This window comes from Colossoma macropomum, unplaced genomic scaffold (assembly GCF_904425465.1).
Source record: "Colossoma macropomum unplaced genomic scaffold, Colossoma_macropomum, whole genome shotgun sequence".
Taxonomy (NCBI): Eukaryota; Metazoa; Chordata; class Actinopteri; order Characiformes; family Serrasalmidae; genus Colossoma; species Colossoma macropomum.
The window spans coordinates 35395050-35422594 of NW_023494789.1; the positions used below are offsets into that span (position 1 = coordinate 35395050).

The 27545-nt window shown below is 37.9% G+C and overlaps 1 protein-coding gene across 1 annotated transcript; it reads left to right on the top strand.

The window, feature by feature from the left end:
- The first annotated feature begins 308 nt into the window (after positions 1-308).
- igfn1.4 (immunoglobulin like and fibronectin type III domain containing 1, tandem duplicate 4) lies at positions 309-19816 on the top strand. The gene is made up of 24 exons (XM_036571126.1): positions 309-465; positions 8200-8279; positions 8862-8984; positions 9102-9241; positions 9352-9451; positions 9540-9575; positions 9668-9710; positions 9798-9984; positions 10081-10194; positions 10294-10462; positions 10538-10810; positions 12425-12850; positions 13177-13254; positions 14580-14701; positions 14822-14963; positions 15082-15375; positions 15480-15779; positions 15986-16165; positions 16300-16428; positions 16544-16623; positions 16713-16905; positions 18474-18767; positions 19121-19441; positions 19583-19816. Exons 2-24 carry the CDS (start codon positions 8231-8233, stop codon positions 19585-19587), a joined length of 3798 nt encoding a protein of 1265 aa, XP_036427019.1. The 5' UTR covers positions 309-465; positions 8200-8230; the 3' UTR covers positions 19588-19816.
- Positions 19817-27545: the final 7729 nt, after the last annotated feature.

Consider the following 27545-nt stretch of genomic DNA (forward strand, 5'->3'; position numbering starts at 1 on the left):
TCAAAAGGCTGTATGTGATGACATTTCAGTTAACACTGTAAAGATCTTTCCACTCTTATCTCTATATCACAGACCCAATAATGGTTATAAGGTCTGTACAACACAAAACTTTCCTTGTCAAAAAACTTCTTGCATGGCAGGAAGTCTTTCTTTTTCTAAGAACTTTGTGTTTTCACTTTTTACAGGCTAATTAGCCATTCTTACATCAACATATTATCCAAGTTACTTGCCATTAACCACAAAGCGCTTCAACTCTCATCCCTTCAGGGGGAGCTCTCCATCTATGATTTAGTACTCTCAGACTGGCAGTTACTGGGCAGTGGGGTCTTGGAGAGCGGAACCTTGCTGGCGCCCTGGCATGCCTAGATGGATTTATTAGCCTTGTGCATCCAGAGGCTTCACTGGACTATCAAGCAAGGCAACAGAACAGGCTTCACAGTACAAGCAGAGGTCATCTCACTAAGGGTAAGTTCATTCGCCACACTTATGTGGCACCAAACTTTCAAACACAGATTCACTTTGGAGAACAACAGTATTGCTCATGTTAACTATTTAACACTTAATTACCTCTCCTATTTTTTCAGTTAATTTTGATTAATTTGGTTTAGACTGGAATAATATTCCTTCACATATTGCTCACTGATCTTATGATGTAATTATATTTCATGCTTTTTAGCATCCATGTGCAAAAGAAAGGTAAAAAAAAACCAGAAACTCAAATCTTTAAGTAGACATAATATTTGTTAATTTTAGGAAATCTTTTTTGCTCATTTTTGGTCACCACAGAATGTGTCATTCTCTCATGAACTAAACATGTGCATGATGATCTAGTTCACAGCTGACTCATCCTTCCTGGATGGTAAATGCTAATCACTGTCCTATTTCATACAGAAAAAAAATTAACCAATATGGCAATGCTTTAATTCCACCAACATGTAATTGGGTTTTTTTTCCTCTAAGTAACAGCTTACATCAACATCTGTTGCCAAATACTGCCAACCTGAAATCACGCAGCTACTTTGCTGAGAGGTTATTTAGAAGACAATCTAAAATCAACTGGCAAAAGTACATCACGAAGGTGTCAACTAGAATAGAAAGTTATTACAATGAATGAGCATATAATCCAGATTCTCATTACTGAAAACCAGCACTAAACCATTAGTCTGATACTCATAGCATCTGCTTGACAATACTTTGTAAAATAACAATTCATTGAGTGAGTATTTCATCCCCTTGTGTTTTTGCCTCAGTATTAGAGAACATTTTGACAACTAGCTGAATAATCTTTTAAAATAGCTGGACTGAACCTGCCCTAAAGTGGACTACTTTCCCTGCTCTAAAACACAGTTTCAGTAATGTATGGAGTGATGAAATTAGTGAGTACTCACTAAACTGTGTAGTGCAGAGATACTCCAGGGGGGAAACTTAGAGACAATGATCTAGACCACTGTGTACATCCTGACCTACAGCTGCATGGCTGATCTCTTTAAAGGTTTGCAGCTCATCTAACATAATATTGTGATTTTGAAGAAGAGCATATACATTGTCAAAATGCTTTGGGGTTATCCAGTAAAGAATCTGTATCTGCTAAAAACTGATTAGCTATTCAGTTTTGTTTAATCTCAGTTACAAATCTATGTTTGTTGTCCTACAACCTGCAGTGTAATGTGAAGCACATTCAAGAGCAAAATCTCCGTTATACCTTATGTTCCAAAGACCATTTTACTCACAGATTCACAGGACCTTTTTATGCAAGAAAGCAAGAAGCCTGTGCCCACCCAGCTGCATAATTTCCTCTGACCTCAGTTCAATCTGCTAACATTTGTCAGAGGCATAAAAACAAGCTTCCCATTAGCAACTTTGGCTGCTCTTACATTAGCCATGCAACTTGCTGGAGATTATATATGCACAGCAGGCAAACTTATAATACTGCAGGGACCTTTACAATACTGAACAGACCTTTAATAGAGTGAAGGGATGATTCCTCTCAGCAACTGCTACATCATCGTAGGCAGACCTGGCAACTGATCACTGGCCTGAGACCTGTAATAATAGCCTGCAAACTTCAATTATTATTGATGAATACTAAGTGGGATGGGAAGCAGAGCAAATTATTATATAACAGGGCTTTTGAGCGGTGCGACTGACTAAGACTGATCAGTCATAACTTAAACCACCTTGTTTCTACACTCGTTGTCCATTTTATCAGCTCCACTTACTATAGAGGTGCACTTTCTACAATTACAGACTGTAGTCCACCTGTTTTTCTGCATACTTTTTAGCCCCCATTTTACCCTACTTTTCAATGGTCTGACCACCACAGAGCAGGTATTATATGGTAAGTGGAGCTGATAAAATGGACAACGTAGAAATAAGAAGGTGTTTTAATGTTATTGCTGGTCGGTGTATTAGTGATGTGCATTCCAACTAATTTAGAGACTGAAGTATCTGCAAGATTTAATGAACAGATATCCAGTTAATGACAGGGAGGGAAAAAGCAACAACAAAAGTGGAAAAACCAGACTTTGGCTGAATTTACTGTAGGGCTGTAGGCTTACTTTTTAGATGGTAGCACTGAAGGTTAAAATTTGAAAATATGTTTTCTTATTCAAAAATAGCCTTGGGAAATAGGTTTTCATGCTGAATGAGTAATGGAAGGTGCCTCCTCAGAGAGGCCAATGAGCTAATGCTAATCAGTACAACATTCGTCGCTGATGAGGTTTTGTTATGTTCTACACAGGGTATTTTCTCCTCAGTGGATGATGTGCCAACGTATTACTTAGTCAGCAAAATATCTTTTCATTGTTTCTGAACCTAACCAACAACAGCTAGAGCAGTTCGCCTAGTTACCGATAAAACTGCACCAGAGCTAACGTCCTTGACAACACGTCCTTGACAACACGTCCTTGACAACACGTGCACATTTACTCGCAAAATTGTCACATTTTACAGTCCCATTAAAACAAAGTTAGCATTTCTCTTAATTGTTAGTCTGTTTATTTCCTCTGCATTTACTGCAAGGTAATGCAAGGAATACCTGAATAGTGATTTTAGTATTCAAATGTATGAGTACACACATTAACACTAATGGAGTCTCTGTGGATATGCCATTGCAGCCACAAGCTAATGCACTGGACCCAAGCTAAACTGCTAGTCTTATTTCTTTGCTCGAGTCTGTTGACCGTATTCCTCAACACCTGTATGTATCAGACAGCCTTGTCTCAAACAATAATATATGAAAAGTCATGCTGTTACAAACACATCTTTGTCTGCTCCTCAGATACAGTAAAGCATAGCTCTCAAACTTGGTTTTGGAGTACTCCTGCACAATATAATGTTTTTCTGCTCAAACATACCCACTTCAGCAAGGAAAGAGCACAGAAAACATCAAAATGTGCACAACGAAGCTACTGCAGGACCATGTGTGGAAATCACTGCAGTAAAGTAACAGTTGTCAGATAATAGTTGGTTACTGAAGTTGATTCCTCAAGGGGAAAGTGGTGTTTCTAAGCTACTCAGACTTAATGGCCTCAGTCTGCTTGCATACTGAGTGCCCTTGAGCAGCACCTTTGGTGTTTGGTCACTCCACACAGTGACACAGCTATGTTTTCCATGCTGTTCTTCTGGCAAGGCCATGAACACTAGTGGCAGGTGTCTGCATTAAATGTTAGCATATGCAGTGAGCCACATGGGACCATAAAAATCGACCCCAACCACGTCAGGCGGCCAAGCTTTACGTGTTCTGTCAGTAGACCAGAAGCTCATTTTCAGCCATAGGATCCATACCAAGAAAGGAGCAGCCCCCTGTCCTGGTGGGGGCACAGGCCAAATTTACACCCACAAGTGTTTGACAAACCTGAGATTAACACTTTCTTTACAAGCCAACCGATATCTCATGTACAGCTTTAGTGCTATTTTGGATGAATGTCCTGAATCTCATTCTAATACCATATACCTATTAACTGGTATTAAAGAAAAGTGGTCAAGTATAAACTGATACATTCCTGCCTCCATATTTCTTAATAGTAAAAAAAAGACTACAGTAAATGCTACAGTGGTTATATCAGCCACAATCATCTGACGTTTTCTCAGCACCTACAAAAAAAATCAATTAATAGGGAATCGACTTATTCAGCCTACAAAAACAGATTTCTACCTCTTTCATGCTTTCACTCGTTTTTTTAAGAACAGACCTCTAGAACAGAACTCATCTGTTGTTTATTATATGTCCAGGAGATGATTCTGATTATGTTGTCTGTGCTAAATTGAGAGAGCTCTAGAATAAAACCTAATGTAGTTCTTTTTACTTGTATGCATACAGTTTTAAAAGATATAGAAAACAGAATTTATGGATCCATATTTTAAGTTTCATTTCCAGAGTGATCAAACGCTGCTCATTGATTTATTTTACTTTTGAATGGCATGAGAGGTTCAAATAACTACGTAACTTGCTACAGCCTCACGAGGGCTTGCAAGGGGAAACTCAGAGTATCATACATTTGTATCACATGCAGTTTTGAATTACTTGAGATATTAAATCAAAATCTTATAATATCTTTATTAGTTCACGAGTTTTACATCCGTAACAGGTCAATCTTGCAGGCGAGGAGCTCAAGAGAGTTATGTAGACTGCCCACAGTTTATCTTACAGAACATTTTATTTTTAAGATTAAAGCTAAAGTAAATTAACATTTCAGAATATCTGTCTTAACCCCCTTAAGGTTGACTTGAAAAAGGGTCTATTTCTGACTTTAAATCTGCTCTCACATGCTCGCCTATTTGGGGGGGTGGGGGTGGGTGCATCTAGCAAGAAAGAAAGCCTCATCCATCTTTTATACAGTGATAAAATGCATGTAGCATGTAGAAAGCTACCAGTTTAAACTGCATGTCAGCTTTGATGACACGAGTAAACATTTACAAGTTCTATATGTAACTGGTACATTTGTGCCAGTGTTGTTTACAGTGTTTTAAGTAAATTGAACACCTCCCAAAATATTTCCTTGTTTAAGGAATGAACACCTCCCAAAGGATTTCCTTGTTTGTATGTTACATTTAAATAAAGTGCCTATCTTGTATGTCATAGCTGGAGTACTGCTTATTCTGTTTCATGTTGCACCATGTTCCTTGGAGGAACGTAATTTCACTCCACTGTGTACTTAGAAGGAATGACAATAAAAGCCACTTGACTTGACTTGACTTGAACTACAAACCACCTATGTGCATTATAACATCAGCATTAGTCAGAAATATGTAATTTTACTCTAAAAATCTAGAAAAACTGTTATTTCACTTATTTTATATGCTATTACATACAAGCAAAATACTTCTACAATACATAATCATTATTTAAATGAAAAATGGTTTATTACAGAGGTACAAAACATGCTACTCTCCTCAGCTATCTACATTATGAACACTCCATTGCTGGCCAGGTTTCATACAGCCTCATACTGTTCCTCTTTTCTGCTTTAAGATTTAGTGGAGACCTCAAAAAGTCTGTAGATTACCAAAAACATATCAACATGTCAGCATTGGCTCATCTCAGTGTTTGTGGCCAAAGGATGAGTGACACTTGCTGTCTTCCCCTAAGAGCAGAACAAGACAAATGATCAGGGTGAGATCGGGGTGAGAGAGCTTGTTCCAGCATCTAAAGGTCACGCTGTGCTGTGGATCTTATACACTGGTCCAAGAATGAAATGAACCCCTAGGAATTTTCTCCATCTCTGATAAAATAATTACACCTAGCCATTTAGCAAAAATAACATTTAAAGAAAATATGAACAAAATATCATGCAGCAAATATGCTGCCCACATAGGGCTGGGCGATAAAACGATAACGATAAGTATATATCGATATAACTTTTCCTCGATAGAGCGATAAGACAGGTTCGATAAATGTTCGATATAATACACCATTCTCACACTTCACGTTTTAGCGAAAGCCCTGGTGGCGCTTTCTACTGCAAGGAAAGCGACACTACTCAGCTGTCGCCAGGAGAGGGCGCACTTCTGAATTTTTAGACTTGATTAGAGAGGGAGGGGGCCACGAGTAAAAAAAGGGTCGCCAAATATACTTTAGCCACGGCTGAAACGCGGAGTTATACAGTCCCTGTTTGAGTGGAGCGACCGGCGATCTGTTCTCCTGTGACCGAGTGCGAGTGACGAGGTCAGTGGTGTAACTGTACTGACCTACAGTGAACACAGTGAACCTCTTTCCGTGCATCCTAACAACTTTAGTGGTGTTAAATCACGTCTGCAGCGCCGCGTTACAGCGCCAGACCGTCATATTTTAGTATTAGTGCATTCTCGAGCAACGAAAGTGAAAGAAAGAAGTGCGTTCATGTTCGAAAGTAAACCGAGGAAGCTGTGAGGCACTGGAGAGCGGGAGAGCGCTATCTTTCCAGGCTAGCTGTTTTTAGCTGCTGGCTAATTGAAGCAGCGCTCCAGCGCTCCGGCACAACACGGTGAATTGATGATACGGTAGATCAAACAAGACACAAAATCACCGCTTTCAGTTTAAACATACCTAAAAGGAGGACTCTGTGACTGGTGTGAGAGATTCACACTGCAGATAATGCTTTTACACAGCGAACGTCAGATATACTGCGGTTCACCCCTTAAACTACTACGATAGCATAGAGAAATGCAGTCGTCGCTAACTGGTGTCTGAATACTGTGATATGCTCTGACATGGATGTGGTAGGAGTGACAGCAGTGACCTACCGAACCGAGTTGACGATGTTGAGAAACTAAAGAGTTTAGCACTGTTGTTGGCCACTTGTTAAGCATTTGCAACGGGGTAGCCAAGTGCTCGTCACCAGACAGCTAAAATAATCTGTTTTCTATCTTAAATAATATTATGACTATTAGAAAAATTGCAGCTGTGCTTTTCAAGGTGAAAAAAAAAACAGCTCAGAAACTTTCTCCCACTCTTCCATGACAGATTAGTGAAATGTTCCACTGTTTGCCGAGTGTTTGTCATGATCGGACCATAAGTGATAGTTTAAAAACCACAGTTAACCACCCAGGAGCAAAATCAGCCTTCAAACGTGAAAGAAATCATGATTTGACATTTATCGTGATATGTATCGATATCGAACAATATGAATTTTGTTTATCGTGATAACATTTTTGGCCATATCGCCCAGCTCTATGCCCACATTGTTATTTAGAATCAGCCTTGCTATACAGTCGTATGCAAAACTTTGATTTTCCAGGTAAAAACAAGTTAACACATCCTCTACAGAGAACAAGCTTAAATATGTTTTCTTTTTGTTTGTTTGTTTGTTTGTTTGTTCTTTGGCAAATGATGAAGTACACAATTTCTTTTCATTTGCTGAGTAATATTGGAAAAAATAAATCACAAAATAGATAATGTGCCATGAATTTCACACAGGCACATTTAGGCTATTTTTTTTCTCAATATGTTAAATTCAGCAAATAAACCCTAACTGTGCATGACATGTGCAGATGTGTGTTGTCTGTAGACAATGTGAACTTAATTTCACTTAAAAAATCAACAAAACACATCATTTGAATGAGGTAAATGACTGTATGAGTAATGCAATTAACATGTCTGTAACGGTAATGTGTTCACACTAATTTATACTATAATGTGTTAGACTGTATATTAACGATACCTTGAAGTATCAAGGTTAAAAACTGCTCTGCTTTATTTTGAACAAAAATATTCACGTTAGTTTGACTACATGAATTCCAAGATTCACTAAAGCACCCACAGAAACTTATCTGGAACTGGTTGTGCAGGATGCGTATAGAATCACAATGTTTGTGATATGGGGCTCATTTGCATACTGCAGATATTTGTGATATTAGTGTGGTCAAAGCCAATATTGTGATAATGACTAAGCAAACAATACACTGAGCAGAGCTTCTACATAAGCTCTTGGCAAACATAGGAACTCACTCATAAAGATGATACTAAAGCTACAGCACTTTGGGTCAACTCAGATGTGAGTAGTTAGTGCCCCCTGCTGGTAGTTTAAAGTGGTACATTGCTAATTAGATAAAAATTGCAGTCAACATTCAAATGATGCGGACTGCAAACTAAAATACAACGCTCGGGTTTTAAAGCCTGTCTCTGGAAATGCAGTTATTTATTATTTTATCTCATTTGCATCATCTAAATTACGGATCTATACTGAATTAATAAATCACTCCTTCCTTGTATGCTTGCAGGAATACTTTGTCTGTGACTACTACTAGCAAAATGTGGAAGAAAGCATCAAAGGTGACAGATCATACAGCAGAAGGCCAAGGTAAATCTATTCTATTTAAAAAAAAATCTCTCCCACCTCCTCCCCTGTGTGTGGGTAGGCATGATAATCAATCCAGCATAAGAGTTAATTCTGGGTACTCCAGGTATAAGTGGCACAAATCTGACAGTCCTGCTATTTGCTCACTCTACTTCACGATAAACAGGTCCTGACCAAACAAAGCCCTGGTGTATGGAAAAAATAACAACAAAAACAACTGATGCCTGAGCAGTTATTTGTGGCTTTGCCCTTAATTAAAACAGGGCACACATGAGTTTCTGAACAGTGCTGGGTAACTAAGGTACCCCTCAGTTCCCTTATACCATCACTGAGAATGTGGCTGAATATTTTAAAACCTTTTAAAAAAAAGAGTAAAACCTAAAACTGAATCTATGATGACTTAAAGAAATCTTGCTTTGTTGACTCTGCTTTACAAAGAATTATAGTGTGCTAGTTAATATAGCCAAGATCCAGGAAAATAAACTGATGAAAACCCCTCTAGACTTTGAAAGATTCTGGTACACTCAGAGTGATCATATCTTCACTTTCATTAATACTGCATATAATTTTTTTTTCTAAAACCAGTGGGCATCAGGAAGAAGTCCAAAGTGCCTGGTGTGATGATCATGCAGTTTGTGGAGGAAATTCCAGCAGCAAAGTCTCATCCAGACTTCACCCGCAAACCCATCGCTCTGACCATCCAAGAAGGTGCACTTCTTCCAAAAACAAAACACGTATACTTAATAATTTATACTGTGTCCATTAAAAGTGAATCAGTACATTCAATAATATGCACACATTGTGACTCTCTTCTTCGACCAACAGGCAAATTAGCAGTTTTCAAGGCTATTGTCATAGGCGATCCTAAACCCACAGTCACATGGGCCAGAAATAATGGAGATGTCTCTGACCCACAGAAATACCAAACTAAGTTTGATCCCGTTTCTCACGAACACACACTTGAGGTTTACGCTATTTTACTATTTCAACCAAAAAGCTGTTCTCTTTCTCTATACTGCATATACTTTTCTGAAATTTTCAAAGGATAATCCTCTCTGGCTCTTCTGTGTTTCAGATGCCTAATGTTTCACCAGAACAAGCTGACACGTACAAATGTTTTGCTACTAATGAGTTTGGCAGGGCTTCTGTCACCGTTGTGCTGAACGTCATTGAAGGCATGAAACTGTGGTGCTTATTTGTGTTTACATTCAAATTCAAATATGTAAGATATACATTACTAATACTTTTGCATATGCATTTCAGTGGGATTCAAAAAGGACAAAGCACAGAGAGCAGCTCGTGAGTCCTTATACTCACCGTTTTTCACAGTGTTATGATAAATGCAAATCAGTGAGTGATTTATTTGATGTATTGCATTTCTTCTTCTTCAGAAGCGGAACCAACTGAACTCAAGATGGCACTGAAGAGAAAAAGGTTTACTATAGTTAACTACGTAAATATGCATTTCATTCTACTCCTCATTTCAATTGCTGACCTTTTCTTTTGTTTACTTCCAAACAGTAAAGTGCGTCCAAAAACTGAGCAGAAAAAAGAGGGAGAGATTGACCCAAAGTTTTGGGAGATTTTGCTGAGCGCTGATAAGAAAGACTATGAGCGCATCTGTGCTGAATATGGAGTGACTGACTTCCGGTGGATGCTGAAGAAGCTGAATGAAATGAAAAGAGAACGAGAGGAAGAGCAAGCGCAGGTATGTCAAAGAACTTCCAGATGTTGAAGTGAAACTTTGCCTAACAAGCACAAAGGATTGTGTTCCTCATATTCATGGTCATTTTACCCTCTCCAGTTTGTCAAAAGCATTTCCAGCCTGAAGCACATTGAAGTCAAAGGCGATGGCACAGCCTCATTTGAAGTTGATCTGGACCTTATAGACCCGAGTAGTAGGATTTTCATCTATAAGGTAAGATGACTAACATGTCCTGGCTTGAACTCACATTTCAAGATAAATTCAGAACGCTGAAGAGCCGTGGCATTTTGGAGACTTAAGTATTATCTTTAGGATGGAGAGATGATTGAATACTCCAAAGACATGGACTTGGAGATTAAACACAGCCTGAAACAAGTGGGCAAGAAGTTTGTGTTCACTGTCAGAGACCTCCTCCCTGATGACGCTGGCCTTTATCAGATAGATGTTGAGGATGTAAATATGTTCTCCACGGAATTTAAGAGTAAGTGAACATTCAAAATAATCTCTGAATGCTCTTTGTCATAGTTAAACATGACACTGAATCAATTTCTCTCAGTTCCACAGGTGGACTTCTTGGTGAAGATTCAGGAGGTCAAGGCAATAGAAAGGGAAGATGCAGTGTTTGAGTGCGTTCTGTCCAATCCTTTTTCAAAAATCCTGTGGGTGGGGAAGAGTGTTCCTCTTGAACAGGGAGAAAAATACGACATTACAGTGTCTGAGGACAAGCTCATTCACAGACTTGTGGTGAAAGACTGTATGCAGGTAGATAAGGGCATCTATGCTGCTGTGGCTGGAATCAAATCTTGTAATGCCTGGCTGTTAGTGGAAGGTAAGGTCACTCTCCCACTAGTGCTTGGCGATATATTGTTTTTATCGATATACTGTGACACTACATAACCTACAAATTGGTTGCAATTCATAGTAGTAACAAAATAAGTTTTAAGATTAAATACTGAATAATAAGCCTAGGGTCCAAGGAGTTAAAGTGGTGCCTGGAGGTTTGTAAACCCTTCAGAAATTATTATTTCTACATAAAACTGACCTAAAATATGATCAGATTCATCCAATTCTTCCAATTCATAACAATAGACAAAGAGAACAATTAAATCGTTTTTCGTTCATTTATTGGACAAAGTGATCCAATATTAAATGTCTTTGTAGGTAAAATGCAAATGAGTTTAAAGTATATGAATGATCAGTTTGGAATAATAATTCATTAATGGTCAGGAGTGTCAATAAATTGGATAACATGGCCTGTGAGTGTGGGTCCTGCCCTATTTAAAACACATTAACCTGAGTCTTCACTGTCAAAATCTGGCACACCATTCCTCAGTAAAAGAACTGACAATGCTCATCAGGCTGAAGGATATTTCCAAACAACTTCTGAAGAGTCTGGACTTAACCTATCCACTGACAGGGCATGAATGGAAAAATTCCAACAAAATTGTTACTCTCTGTGGTCAACCAACAAAAATCAAGGCGTATACATTTCTGGGAGATCACACAGAACCCCAGGGTAACATCTTAGGATCTGTAGGACTCTCTTGCACTGGCTAGTGTCAGTGTTCATCACTCCACCATCAGACAAACACTGAACAAGTATATTGTGTACAGAATGACAGCAGAGAGAAGGCCACTGATCTTCAGTAATATCACTCCCTTTTGCCTGAAAATCACATGGGTGAGCCAGATTATTGAAAGAATGTGGACTGATAGGGCAAAAATATAACTTTCTGGCTTAAATAAGAGATGTTATGGTGAAAACCAAAACACTGCATTTCAGCACAAGAACATCATCCCAACTGCGAAGCACGCTGGTGGCAGGGTCATGGTTTGGGGCTATTTTGCTGCCACTGGACCAGCACAGCTTTTTTCTGGGCTGTATCAGGAAACTCTGAGAGGAGAATGTTAGGGCATCCCATCCTGAAGCTCAACAGAAGGTCAGCAAGACAATAATCCTAAACACACCACCAAAGAAAAGGCTGAAACAAAAGAATTTTGCATTTTGGAATGGCAAAGACAAAGTCCAGACCTTAATCCATGCAACGAAGCCCACCAACACAACTGAGAGGGAGCTATTCTGTAAAGAGGAATGGGACAAAATGTCTCCACAAAAAGTCAATGAGCAGAACTGATCAACAGTTACAAGAAACATTTGGCTGACGTTATTGCTGTTCAATGAGGTCAAGTCAGTTAGTGAAAGCAGGAGTTCACATTTTCTAACAAAGACATTAAAACTATATGAAAAACTATAAAATTGTTTGTGTCAATTGTTTTATTGAGTTCTCTTTATTATGTCATTGAAGATCTGATCATATCTTACGACAGAATTTCTAGCGCCACTGGTCATCTTTTTGCTATATTAAGTCACTAACTTACTAACCTGTATTCCTATCATAGCTAGAGCTCGTTTTTATTTGAAATTCTTTGTTTTCATAATCAGCTGACAATGATCCAAAACTGCAAGGCAAAAAGAAAGCACGAAAAACAACACAGGCTGGAGGATCAGGCCTTGACCTGGCAAAGATTGCAGCAGAACAGCAGGCCAAGCTGCAGAAAGAGAGAACGGAGAGGATTGAGGCTGCTAAAACAGCCAAGGCAGAGAGAGACGCAGCAGGGGGAGGAGCTAGCAGCACTTCTGGACCTGGATCTGGCACCAGTGCTGGGGATGGTGGTTCTGGAGCTGATTTAGGATTTGGTTCTAGTTCAGGGTTTGGCTCTGGCTCGGGCTCAGGCTCTGGATCTACACCTGGATCTGGCTCTCGCTTTGGAGATCATGCTGGAGGAGGGAAAGAAACAAGAGGAGACACTTCTAGACGCACTGGGCATGCTGGGGATGGACAGACTGGTGTAGCCAGTGAAGGGGCAGGTAAGAATGCTGTACTAATAGGTTTTTTCTTGAGGAGAAAGATTTATTAATTGTAATCATTTATGCAATAATGTTCTTGGTTTTATTTTCTACCTAATATCACTTGTGAAAAGATTTGTGATTACATTAGACTGTTCTTGTAAATATTGCAAATAAATGTGAGCATGTTTTGAAACATGAATATGAATGTATCATTCTTATCAGTCACTTGATGAAACTTAAGGGAACTGCTGCCCTAAGGAATTCATGATGTGTGGGAGACCTTTTAACTGTAGAAGAAACTAATAGTAATTTGAATTACTGCATTATTGTTACTAATTGTGCAGGAAAACTGTCAGGATCATCAGGACAATCTACAGGCGGTGGTGTAGGTACTGACACACTACTCAGAGACTCTGGCTTTGGTAAGATTGTAAAATATATGCCTACTAGTGCATGGAACCAAATACCTTCTCAACTTCTCCATGATGTTAAAATCTGGGCACTGCTTCGATAGAATTATATGATGCATATCTTAACAGCAGTTCTTAACAGTGTCTGATGATAGAGAGATACAATAGCAGAACAGGACTTTGCACTCAACTGTAACTTGTCACCTATGGGGTTGTCATATTCATGTTTGGCCACAGTGTGGCACTCTAAGAACACTTTAAACATCTCATCTTCTCTCTAAACATCTCAGTACAGACGGGATGCTACCACTTTATTTCCTTCTAACATAAGCTGTATGTTTTTATATCAGCTTTGTGGCTTGCACATTTCACAAATATAATACATTTCTGTTTAGCAAATAAAAACAAATTCCCCCAATACAAATGCTGATCCTGCTTGAGCAAACATTTTGTCATTTATTCTAAAAGGGTTTAGCAAAGCAGCACTAATCTGTGGAATGGCATAAAGTCATTACTGCAGCAGTTCATATAAAAGTCCATTTAATAGTTACACATATATATGACTGTTGTCGGAAGAAAACCTCGTATCTCCAAAATGGTAACTTTACAGGAGAAGGAAAAAACTTTACTTTTAACATAAGTCAATGAAACCAGACTTCTTTCCAAGACATTTCTTTTAGTCCATTCATCATGACATCTCCATACAATGTAAAGGGCAAAAGGGCATTTTCAAATTGTCAAAAACTGAAAACGACAAAAATGGAGATATGAGGTTTTCTTCCGACAGCAGCGATGTGTGTGTGTGTGTGTATAGGCATCAAATAAATGTTTAGATTTGATCTATATTTTAAAACAATGTTTGATGATGTATTTACTGTACTCTAGAACAACAGAATGTTTAGTTGATGTTAGGCTACTCTTTGTAACCCTACACAAATACATTTTATATTTATATTTTATATTCATATGTAACGCTGATGTAGTCCCAATTTCTACATTTTATAAATGCATATGTATTGATATTAGCACTGGCCCACTATTCCTGTATCAGTGCTTCCCTAGAATCAAGTGTAGAAATCAATGTAAAATAATACTTGTGTTTATAGCCCTGTGATTTGCTTCATAAAATGCACGCAAATTAATACAATCAACATTTCCCATCTAACTTTCATTATGCACTAAGTATTTCAACGACTCAAAGTATTTTATGCACACGGAACCAAATAACATTGAAATGAAATTAGAACCAACATATATTAAGAAACCACACAAAGTTACCAAAAATGAAAAATATTATTAACTGCCTAATATGGCAATTCCATCTGTGCTTCTGCTAGATGGTCAAATGCACCTGACCAGTGGACTGTCAGATGTTTATGCAGCCCGTGGCAAGCCAGCAGAATTAGTCTGTAAACTCAACAGCAATGTGGATGGAGTTTGGTTCAAAGATGGAGAGAAGGTAACACACTCATTAAAACTTTTTTTAATGAACTCTTTGTAAAAAATGTTTTTTTAATATTCTCTTGTTTTTGCTCCTCAACAAAGCGATTCTTTTTTTCCTCTCCATGGTTTTTGATAGCTTTCCTCTAAAGGTGGACTGACTATATCCAAAGATCAGGGTATTCATAAACTGACTATCCAAAGTTGCAAGGATTCCGACTCAGGCAAATATGAGTTTGAAACAAATGACTATAAAACCAGTGCTACAGTGACAGTCGGAGGTATCCAAGTCTATTTATGGTGCTTTTCTTTTTGCAAAGTATTTATATGTCACTGAAAACATATGCAAGAATAGTTAAAAACATAACAAGATGCTGGTCACGTCTATGAATGTTTCAGATGCTCCAGAATTTGACCCTGATGAACTGCATAACTTCTCCAAACCTGTGGTAGTGAAAGCAGGCCAAACTGCATCCTTTAAGATGAGGTTTCCACCACAAGATTCTCTGGAGATCAAGTGGTTCAAGGATGCTTACGAGCTGAAGGATGGTGGTGGGGTGAAAGTCGTGAAGGAACCAAATCACAGTCGCCTTCAAATAAAAGACTGCCTGGAATCAGATGCTGGAGAAATTAGGATCCAGCTTAAAAATCTTTTTGGTACTGTTGAGGCCTTATCCAGACTAATTGTGCTTGGTAAGGAGAGATAATTGTGATTACGCTCCATTCAGAAAATTCAGTGTTTATTACAGACTAACTGATAACTAATATTTCAAGCAACACATTTGTTCCCCCAACAGGCAAGCCAAGTCCACCAAAGGGCCCTGTAGAGGTGTTGGAAAGCACTGACTCTGTAATCGAACTTAAGTGGAACCCACCAAGTGATGATGGTGGCTCAGCAGTAACAAACTACATAATTGAGCGTCAGCAGGCAGGCCAAAGTTTGTGGAAAAGGCTGGGGGATGTCTCAGCAGATCGAGCAAGCTTTAGGGACAGAAATGTGTCCCACGGCAAGAGGTACACCTACCGCATTTATGCAGAGAATCCTGAGGGCATTGGTGACCCGCTGGAGACTGACAACATCATGGCTGGCACTTTAAGTAAGAGGCATTGTTTGTTTGTTTGTTTATGTTGATGGTCATTAAGGTCTGGTGTACAGTACAAATGGCAGGTCAAACCACAAGTAAGCATGAGACAAGAATAATGACAAATTGTTTTGGTTGCAAGTCATGTATGAACAACAAGCAGGGCTGTCTCTCTTAAAAAGGACCACACTGACCACTTAATACTCGTCAATGTGTTGCAGTATTCCCTGACCCACCAGCTCCTCCTAAGGTGGTCAGCGCATTTAAGAACTGCATTAATCTGGAGTGGACTCCTCCAGCAAAGGATGGAGGAACAGAACTTCTGGGCTACCTGTTGGAGAAACGCAAGAAAGATACAAACCAATGGGTAGCTCTGAACCCTGCCAATGAGCCCATTAAAGGTATTTTTGGTTTCCTTGACCTGCAGATGCTCAATCATTGCAGTGACTGCAGCAATTTCAATGCAAACACGCTTTAACTTAAAGGAGTATAAATGAAACGCTTACATTAATAAATATACTCTGCCCTCTCTCAGCGCTGAAATATGCTGTGAAGGAGGTGTCTGAAGGATCAGAGTATGAGTTTAGAGTGTCAGCCATTAACGCCTCTGGAGCTGGAGAACCCAGTCGCCCCTCTTTGATGGTCTGTGCTAAAAATCCCAACCGTAAGTGGCAGGAACAACAGGCATAAAAGTAAAATCTAATGGAAGCTAAATTAATCTGAAGTTTCAAGGCTTTGTAAACATTTCAGTTAACTTCCTGTTAACTATTGCCTTTCAGTGAAACCTTATTTCAAAGACCCTGAAGACTTCATGGTTGTTAGAGCAGGAAATTCTGTCAGAATCAAAATCAATTATGAGGTGAGAGACTGACTTCTAAAGTATTTTTAAAGTAACATCTTTCCCTTGTGCTACTCCTCCCTGTAACATGTGTAACTGCATATGTACAGGCTTCTCCACTACCAGAAATCCAATGGCTGAAGGAAAATGAACCTGTATCTTCATGGATCAATATTGTCAACGTTGAGGGCACATCGACTCTCATCATACCCAGCTCAAAGCGCTCAGACTCAGGCGTGTACACCATCGTGGCCAAAAACTCCAGCGGAAAGACTAGTTTTGACATAGAGGTCAGAGTAACAGGTAATGATAGCCTCTTTTTTACCGTCATTGTTGTCTCACTCCAGGAATAATCTGGGTGTAGTAGCTGTAATAGTTTATTAATGCTTACATAAAACCCATCTGGCTATCAAGCACGACTGGCCCAAACAGCATTTTACAGTTGACTCGTTGATATTACTTAAATCAACCTTATACACAACAATATTTTAAGTGTTGTTTTTTTTCTTGTGATGAAATGTTTCCATTTTAATCAGTGTTTTATTTGCCACTGGCTGTCGATCACTTATACGTGAATGAAGTGAAACTACCACTTCCTTAAAATTATAATTTACTGGAATGTTGTGATGTTTCTGGCACTGGAGCTTCGGAAAGGCTTCAGCACTGTTCTAACAGTGCGTGGAGGCTTCACTTCTCTGTTACAGTGGTAAAATCTTATGATTCTGTGGAAATAAACAGATCTGTTGTTTGTGCTGTCAGGTTTTAAACCTGTTGCAAAATTATTTAGAAAAGAACGGAGGGGAAAAAGCTAATATTCCTGCCTGAAGTGGTCACGTGACTGAAGTAGTACTCAAGTAAGGGTCATATTTGAGATGATTCATCAAACTTGTCCTGTCTCTATGGTATGGCAGTTTCTTATTGCATATCTTATACTGGCCATTTTCTGATCATTTTCCTATCCTTTAGTTGTGATTTGTTCTGAGGCATCTTTTGCTTTTTTAGCTTCAACAGCCACATGGAAAGAGGCACAGTTTGTTGAGCTCTGAGGCAAGGAGACAAACATGCCGGGCATGAATTTATGAGGCATTTAACTAAACCAGCTACATATATTTTTTTCTCCTCAACTTTTTCTATGTATTAGTATTTGCTATCCACTCTGAATTATTTTTCTGATTTTTTTTTAGTATTTTTTTCTTGAACTTTTTCTTTTCTGATTTTTTTTTGGATTTGGAAAAGTGGCAGAAAAACAGGGAAACAAATACCAATCATTCAAATTATTCAGGCCAGCCCTACTGTCAAGTAATGAAAATTAAGTTCACTTACATCCCAAGGGTGAAACTTTGATCTGGCTCAATAAACCAGTCACAGCAATTAGCACTTCAGCACTGTGTATTTATTATGGTGGCCAGAAAATCATGCAAAGGACATTTTACAGACCAGCAAAGGCCAACACACTCAAAAAGATGGTTCTTCGAAGGTACTTTAGTAAAGGCAATGGTTCTATTTTGAGTTTAAAATAAAACTATTTGAGTTCTAAATAAAACTCATTGTTGTATATAGTTCTATATAAAACCTTATCAAAAATGTTGCATATAGAACCACATACAACACATTCTTCATCAGTCTGAAGAATCATTTCTTCATGAAATGGCTCTTTATAAGAGTCAATATTCTAAATAGAACCACTGCCTTTACTAAAGAACCCTCAAAAAAGCATCTTTTTCAATTGTAGCTGACATGAATAAAATTTACGTACTGTGACTTAGTTGGCCATTTTCCTCAATATACATTGAAGGTACAAATTATAAACTGCCTACTATCCATTCTTTTAAATTCTGTGCCACCATTCTATGTCCACCATGTGTCATCAGATGAACCCAAGCAACCAGGCCCAGTGGCACTGGAGCAGATGGTCCATGGTAAGGTCATCATTACATGGGCTCCTTCACCAGACCAGAAGCTGGATGACCGGCTGCACTACATGATAACAGAGTACGACTCCAACACACGCATATGGCGCCCAATAGCTGATCGCCTCTTCTGTTTAACTTACACCACCAACGTCCACTCGGGCCGAGAGTACCGCTTCAGAGTCTATGCCAAAAATGACATGGGACTATCAGAGCCCTCCGAATCACCAAAATGGGGCATCAACAGTTGCAAAGGTGAGGATAAGTTACAGAACAGAAATTGTAGGTCCCATATTATACTGCACAAATTGGTCACTCATCAATAGCACAGGTGTTTTATGGTGATGTTCTCAAACACAGTCTTTTAGACATATTAAAGCATATAAAGCAGCACAATATATCAAAAATCCATTAATATCAACTTTGCACACCTGTAAGCAATTCCAAGTGCCAGGTTTTTAAACTATACAGAGATATTTGAATACAAGCCTTGCATGTGGTTGTACATTCAAACTCATTTGCAAGACAAAGTTAATTTATAAATGATATGTGCCATTTTGCAAATCTGCATAAGAATTCATTCTGTTCACTTTCTGTTGCTTGTCTAGCTTCACAATTCAAAGCTCTGCCAGCCTTGATCACATTTGAGAGACCTCCCTCCATTCTGGTTCCTTTGAAAGTCCACACTCCACCAAAGGGCTACCAGTGCTACATGACTTGTGCCATTCGAGGCTGCCCTGCACCCAACGTCTCATGGTACCTGAACGGCATCTGCATCAACTCTGATAACCATTACTACATTACCAACGTTCATGGAGTTTGCTCCTTGTACATCCTCAGAGTGGGACCCAGGGATGGTGGCGAGTACAAAGTGGTGGCAATCAACTCATTTGGGAAAGCAGAGTGTTCTGCCAAACTGAAAGTAAAAGGTAAAGGAAATATCTAGATTAAACTGGTCCAGCTTCTGTTGTTGTGATTATTATTATTATTATTATTATTATTATTATTAACAATAACAACAGGTGTCTTGCTGCTATTAACAGTGATTTTCCAATTTCTTTATTTTTCAGATTGATCTTCTGCATGTGATACTGGAAGATAATAAAGATGATTCATTTATTTTTCCAACCAGACAATTCACACACTCACAAAGTGTGCATAATCTCTTCTCTGAACATTTACCTTACCATTGCAATATCTAGTTTAATACACTGCAGATGTCTGTTATAAATATGAGTAACTTTTAATTACACAATTAAACTTAATTTGACTTTCTGTTCCTCCATTCTGGTGTTGGGTGTTTGTGTTCTGTTTGTTTAGTCCTCCAATATCTGATTTTGACCTCTAAGCAACTAATCTGGGTCACTATGTAAGAAAGCAGAGACTGTGTAAAGGTGTGCCAGTTTTCCAGTTTGGGGTTATGTGATTTCAACTAAAATTAGCATTGTGTAACCACATAACAGTCATCAATGTGATTTTTTTAACATTAGTTTAAAGTAAACATTGTCAGAATGATGTGGCTTTAAAAGTTAGATCTCAAATGTTTATCAAACACACGCTATTTTTGGCAGTCCTGTTTCAGACCCTGTATAATATGAACTGGACAACAAACAAACAAACAAACAAACAAGCAAGAAACAAATAAATAAATCATATAAACAGAAAATCTCAGGAAATAAATTCATTCTATACAGGTCTACACAGCTTTTAGTTCTCTAATTAATGACAGCAGCTAGCAGATTGAGTGACACACAAAAGCAGACCCTGTAATTTAGATGTCACAGCATTAATAGCTAAACATCTCTACTGTTCAACTTACACCACCATAGTCTACCACTTCAGAGTCTATGCCAAAAATGACATGGGACTATCTGAGCCCTCAGAATCACTAACATGGGGTGTCTACAGTTGCAAAGGAGAAGATAAGAGACTGTGTGGAGGTGTGCCAGTTTTCCAGATCTGGCTTACGAGATTAAACACTAATCTCAGTTATAATCACATTAGAGTCATTAATATAATTTTTAAAAATATTTTACATGTTGAGTATTACACACACACACATACACAGACCGGCCACATCAACTATATAGGTGCACTTTGTGGTTCTACTTCTGTTGACTCTCGGTTTTTCTGCATACTTTGTTAGCCCCCTGCGCTGGTACAAGTGGATCAGACACAGCAGTGCTGTTGGAGTTTCTGTCCACTCTATTAGACACACCTAGGCAATGGCTCATCTATAGATGAACAGTTTGTGTTAGTCATGCTCTAGACCAGGGGTCACCAATCTTATCCACAAAGGGCCTGCGTGGCTGCAGATTTTCACACTAACCAAGCAGAATCTCACCTCATATAACTCAGGCTCAGCACATGCTAAGGCTTATTATTCAGTAACAGAGACTTTAATGCAAAGTAGCTGAGCTATTCTTAGCTTATACAAGTGTGTCATAAAACTGTGGGCATACCCGCGGGTCATGGCCCTTTAAGGGGTTAAACAAGTGGGACCAGATGTGCAACCTCACTGGTCCTTTAAGGATAAGACTGTTCACCCATGTCTCAGCCATTCATCAGTGGTCACAGGACGCTGCCCACTGGACGCTGGATTGAAATTTGGGGTTTCTGGACTATTCTTCTATTTCCAAACTAACATGCCACCACTATAGATTCAAAATTTGTTTAGACTTTTAGAGGCATCAGAGCACATATTCACAAATCTTCTCAGCATAGGATGGCTTTGACTAGCCACCATGCTCCAAGATATGAGAGCAACTGTCTGAGAATGTCAAGCCTGTTCAACCCAGTACATATGAAATACAATCCTTCTCTAGAAGCAGAACAGACATGTGCACCAACCCATACGCATGTCTTCCCCAAGGCTAGAATCAAAACCTGCACTCATAACTTTATTCTGCTGCCCCTTGCCAATATTGACCTAATATTTTATTGCTCAACGAAAAGAGTAAGTCGATCCCAAAGTCTGGAAGCCAGTAAAGGCACTGGCTACAGAGAGAAGTAAATCAGAATTAATGAGTCCATCCTCCACCTTCTTTTTTTCCCCCGATAGTCTGTGCAGCTTCCAAACTACCATCCACGTTCAACAACTCACAGAAGCAGACAGAAATTCATGGTTCTACAAAAAGTGAGTTGATTAATTTAATTAATGTGGAAGAATTTAATGACAAATTGGAATAAAGAATATCTCTAGAGTCAAACCCAGACAGATTAATTTGCATGTTTATTCCACCCGCAATTCAGTTATTTTATGTACAATTGAGCAAAATAAGTACAGACACTCAGAAAAAAAAGGAATGAAATAATTAGATTTTGTATTTCACTTTCAGTTTAGATATTTGGGCTTTCAACATTCTGCTTACTCAAACATCATGTGTATTCTCGGCACTGATGTGAAGAAAGTAAAAAAATGGTAGAAAGAAAGCATATTATCCTTAGTTCATTGTTGTCCTGGATCAGACTAAGTTGCAAAAATGTCATTCATTTACAGTGCTTATTTACAGAAATGCCAGATTAAGTTATAGAAAATTAACATTCAAATCATCACACAAATCTGTTAATACGGCAAACACAGGATTTTTATATAGAATAAATGGGGTGAGTATGTTTCTTTTTAGCGTAGGATACGTGTTGTTGCATTCTTTAGTACAAATTTGTTTTCTTCTTACTTGGACATAGTGAATATTCTCTTTCCAGTGAAAAGGCAGATCATGTGTTTTAGGGGGGAATGATCTAAAAATATTATAATTATTTTGTGTACTAAATATAATAGGTAAAACTTAGAAACCAGGGAACATGAACATCTTCAACCTTCAGGCCCAGACTATGCAGTTTACACATCATACTCAATTTACACAAAGCATGTATTATTAATTGCTAAGCAATCTAAATTTGAGATCTGAGAAAGCCCCAGGGAGCTGCAATGGACATGCTAGGACATGAATTTTATGAGGTATATGACCTATGACCTATCAAACACAAAATAACAACTGTCCTCTGCAGCTTGCAAACATCGCAAAGGATCCTATGAACTCTAGAACACTAAAATTAAAAACTGTACTGTTGGTTTTGTATTACTCCACACGCAACATATCAAATTTCTGTTTATCAAAACTGGTTCTGTTTTCTAAAGCAATATGTATCAAATTTAAAACTGGTTCTGTTTTTTAATGCAATATGTATCGAATTTAAAACTTGTTCTGTTTTTAATGCATTATGTATCAAATTTAAAACTGGTTCTGTTTTTAATGCATTATGTATCAAATTTAAAACTGGTTCTGTTTTCACTGTAACATATATGCACTTTTTTTGTAATATCACAAAGTAAAAACATATATATAACATATATCAATACTTTGGTGATTAAATAGAAAACAGGGCCATCTTATGGTCCGTTAAGCATTTTATAAGAATGCCTTGAAGTTTAAATAGTGAAATACCAAACAAGCAGGCAATCCTTACAGAAAATTTAAACAGGGAATATTAGAAATAAAAAATACATATGTTTTATCTGGATGTAGCTCCATGACAGACATCCTGAAGATTCATTTTCAAGTATATTTTAAATATACAGTCATAATTGGAGTGTGATTTACAAAATCATATATCAGCTCCATGATCCTGCTGAGGACAGACTGCGTGACGTTTACTACCAGAAGAGGAGAAGGCTGGACCATCACGACATATCCCAAGGGGTAGTCAGAGAAATATAGCTGTCAAATAAAGTTTCATATTACATGTTTACACCCACAGTGTCTTGGCCTCTGATGGATAGTTCCCCTGCATGTGCAGTGATTTGCAATGAGATGATTTTCACTTCTATCCACTGCACTAATTTCTACAGATAAAATGAATTAAATGATTCCAAATTTACACAGACAGTAACACTCTAGCACATGGGACTTCTGTAATAATTTACATTTGCATGCAAACTGTACTAGTATGCAATCCTTTAATAACAAAAGTAAAATAACAAAAAGTAAAAACAAAAGTAAATAATTTCATTTTAAAAAGATTGACAAGGGAAAAAGCCTAAACTGGACTTGAAACCTTTAAAACTGCAGCCTCCCACAAGAATGGGGAAATCAAATTTTACTGTTTCTCAGTGTGCAGGCAAAAATGTGTGAAAGAATCCTACATACAGTTAGGCCCAGAAATATTTGGACAGTGACACAATCTTCATGATTTGGGCTCTGCATGCCACCACTTTGGATTTAAAATGAAACAACTGAGATGCAATTGAAGTGCAGACTTTCAGGTTTAATTCAAGGGGTTGAACAAAAATATCCTACGAAACGTTTAGTAATTTTTCTACAAAGCCTCCTCATTTCAGGGGCTCAAAAGTAATTGGACAAATTAACTTTACCGTAAATAAAATGTTCATTTTTAATACTTTGTTGAGAATCCTTTGCAGGCAATGACTGCCTGAAGTCGGAAACCCAGGGACATCAACAAACACTAGGTTTCCTCCTTTGTGATGCTTTGCCAGGCCTTTACTGCAGCTGTCTTCAGTTGTTGCTTGTTTGTGGGTCTTTCTGCCTTAAGTTCTGTCTTAAGCAAGTGAAATGCATGCTCGATCGGGTTGAGATCTGGTGATTGACTCGGCCATTGCAGAATATTCCACTTCTTTGCCTTAAAAAACTCCTGGGCTGAGCAGAAAGTATATCCCTGTACACTTCAGAATTCAACCAGCTGCTTCTGTCTTCTGTCACATCATCAATAAACACTAGTGACCCAGTGCCACTGGAAGCCATGCATGCCCATGCCATCACACTGCCTCCACCATGTTTTACAGAGGATGTGGTGTGCTTTGGATCATGAGCCGTTCCAAGCCTTCTCCATACTTTCTTCCCATCATTCTGGTACACGCTGATCCTAGTTTCATCTGTCCAAAGAATGCTGTTCCAGAACTGGGCTGGTTTCTTCAGATGTTTTTTGGCAAAGTCTAATCTGGCCTTTCTATTTTTGAGGCTGATTAATGGTTTGCACCTTGTGGTGAACCCTCTGTATTTGCTCTCATGAAGTCTTCTCTTTATGGTGGACTTAGATACTGATACCTACTTCCTGGAGAGTGTTCTTCACTTGGGATGGATGTTGTGAAGGGGTTTTTCTTCACCATGGAAAAGATTCTGCAATCATCCACCACTGTTGTCTTCCGTGGACGTCCAGGCCTTTTTGAGTTCCCGAGCTCACCAGTGCGCTCTTTTTTTCCCAGAATGTACTAAACTGTTGATTTGGCCACAGCTAACATTTCTGCTATCTCTATGATGGATTTCTTCTTTTTTTCAGCCTAATGATGGTCTATTTCACCTCCATTGAGAGCTCCTTTGACCGCATATTGTGGGTTCACAGCAACAGCTTCCAAATGCAAATGCCACACCTGCAATAAACTCCAGACCTTTTACCTGCTTAATTGATGATGGATTAACGAGGGAATAGCCCATGCAGCCCATGAAATAGCTTTTGAGATAACTGTCCAATTACTTTTGGTCCCTTGAAAAAGAGGCAGCTACATATTAAAGAGATGTAATTCCTAAACCCTTCCTCCAATTAGGATGTGAATACCCTCAAATTTAAGTCTGCATTTTAAGCCCATGTTGATTATACAACTATATCTTGAATATGTTTTGGTAAACAGCTAAAATGCCAAAACTTGTGTCACTGTCCAAATGTTTCTGGGCCTAACTGTACATCTAATTCTTAAGGTATGCATTTGTAATCCGAATTACATCTGTCTGCTATAATTTTGGAGCTGTAAACCAGGGTAAAGACCTACAGGTACTATAACATTTGAATAATCAATCAGATGTGAGTGATAAAACTTTACTATCAAGGAGTTTAAGTGCTAAAGTCAGTTTGATGGGCCAAAGTCAATATAACAAAGAGCCAAAAGAACAAAAAGGTCATAAATTTCAAATGCAAATGAAGAAGAAGAAGAAGTAGAAGAAGAAGAAAACAAATTGAGTGCTACACTCCTTTTTTTCCTTCACACAATTTGAAAATACTTGCTTAGCTTTTAAGTGTGAGAACATTTCAGTTCATTACAAATGGACTGAAAGAAGTGGCCAAAGATTACTTGAAATAAAATCTCTTTACATTAACTTCCATTGAATGCTAAGAATATTATTTTGCTTTTCCTAAAAAAGTTACCATTACATAAACACAAGATTTCGCTCCCATAGAAATGATGTACGCATACTAGTAAACTAAATGCTTGTTTTTCATTTATTCAGAACATTTCATATTTCAGACATGTCAGTGCTGCTGCTCTGGCAGGTAAGCCTTTTTTTTTAAACAGTGCAGAATTCTCATCCACATACTTCCATGTGATACTGCTGCAACTATAATACATACAATTGAACATATTGTCACCACTCCTATCCTTATGTGACCAGTGGAAATCAAGAAAAGATCTAGAGTGCATGGAGTTATGATTACACAATATGTAGAGGAACTTCTACTTAGAAAAACTACCCCAGATTTCACCAGAAAACCCATCGCCATATATATATATATATATATATATATATATATATATACACATATATATATATATATATATATATATATATATATATATATATATATGTATATATATACATATTAGATATTCACTCATTTTTATTTCATTATTAATATCAAGGAACCTTTAATGGTCAAAAAACACTTTGTGAATTGGCTGGTGGTTCCCTGAAGCCTTTGTTGACAAATTCTATGTTAGAGAAACATATTATTTAGGAAATATTTATTCAAATCTGGAGGTGCAAAACTGAAAAACTTTGATTGGCCTATGTGAACATTTCTGTGTTAAACTTTATCCAAAAAATGTTTACTGATGTAAATTCTGAGAATTACGAAATGTGCATATTTGTAAAAATTAAAATACCTGGTTTAGATTTGAAACTGCAAAATTTTAGTCTTGTACTGTATTTTCTTTAGTTTATGAGGTACTGAGGCCTCACAAAGTAGTCTTAATTTTTGCTATGAAAAAGGTTCAAATTTCAAAAAGGCATTACTTGTGAACTACTGATGCTTATTTTCCTGCAGTTTCGCAACAAAACATACTGTAAGTTGTACTGACCTGAAGAGTAAGTAATTGCACCTGCTCATTTTACAATAACATGTAAGAGTCGTCAAAGATAATATTTGAATTGCATGGTTAATGCACTTAAGAGGCACATCTACAGCCTGGGAGGTCATAGATTGTTAGTGTTGTGTTCATGGAGTGTTAGTGTAGTGTTAGTGTTAATGTTTGCACCATGAGGTTCTATAACACATATTAAATACTTAGTTCTAATGCTTGCAAAATGTCTGAGTTAAAATATTAACTGGTATACATACATTCCTAAGAAAAATAGAGTTTCTCAAAATGTAGCATTCCTAGAATTCCTACAGCATTCCTAGTATTTCTTTGAAGCTATGAGTGTAAAAAATCCATTTGTAGGCCTTTTTGACTTTTTTTCGGTGAATATGTCAGCTCTGCTTAGTCATCCTGCAAGCAATTAAAATGAACTGTTATCATCAGTCTTTAATAACCTGTATCCAACAAAGAGTTTCTTCTCTTAGCTCCTGATGTGGAATTAAATGGCATGTTGAACGATGCTAAGGTTGTTGAAGGGCAGGATGCTACATCTGAGTGTGTCTTATCTGGTCCTGTGCAAAGATCACATGCTGTGCCAACAATGTCTCTACTGAGCATGGTGCTAAACACAACATCACTGTTTCAGAAGACATGCTCACTCACAAATTAGTGATAACAAAAAGTAAACTAGAAGATAAGGGTATCTACACAGCTATTGCTGGGCTGAAGTTAAGCAAAGCTTCCCTGACTGTGGAGGCTATGTTTTATATTTTTTCTGGTTATTTTATTATTTATTTTATTTTTTTATATATTTATTTTTATTTATTTTATTGTTCAGTCTTAAAATGTATTACACATACCACTTATGTTCTATATGTAGATGATCCAAAGGCACATGGCAAAGCCCAGAGTTGCAGACAATACTGATAGTCTGACCAGACAAC

What these genes read in the sequence shown, in the direction of transcription:
- igfn1.4 (XM_036571126.1), top strand. Translation starts at nt 8,231, where the DNA reads ATGTGGAAGAAAGCATCAAAGGTGACAGATCATACAGCAGAAGGCCAA. An exon ending in GGTTCAAAGATGGAGAGAAG is followed by an intron (nt 14,702 to 14,821) that starts GTAACACACTCA and finishes GGTTTTTGATAG; the next exon opens with CTTTCCTCTAAAGGTGGACT. An exon ending in TGCTACAGTGACAGTCGGAG is followed by an intron (nt 14,964 to 15,081) that starts GTATCCAAGTCT and finishes TGAATGTTTCAG; the next exon opens with ATGCTCCAGAATTTGACCCT.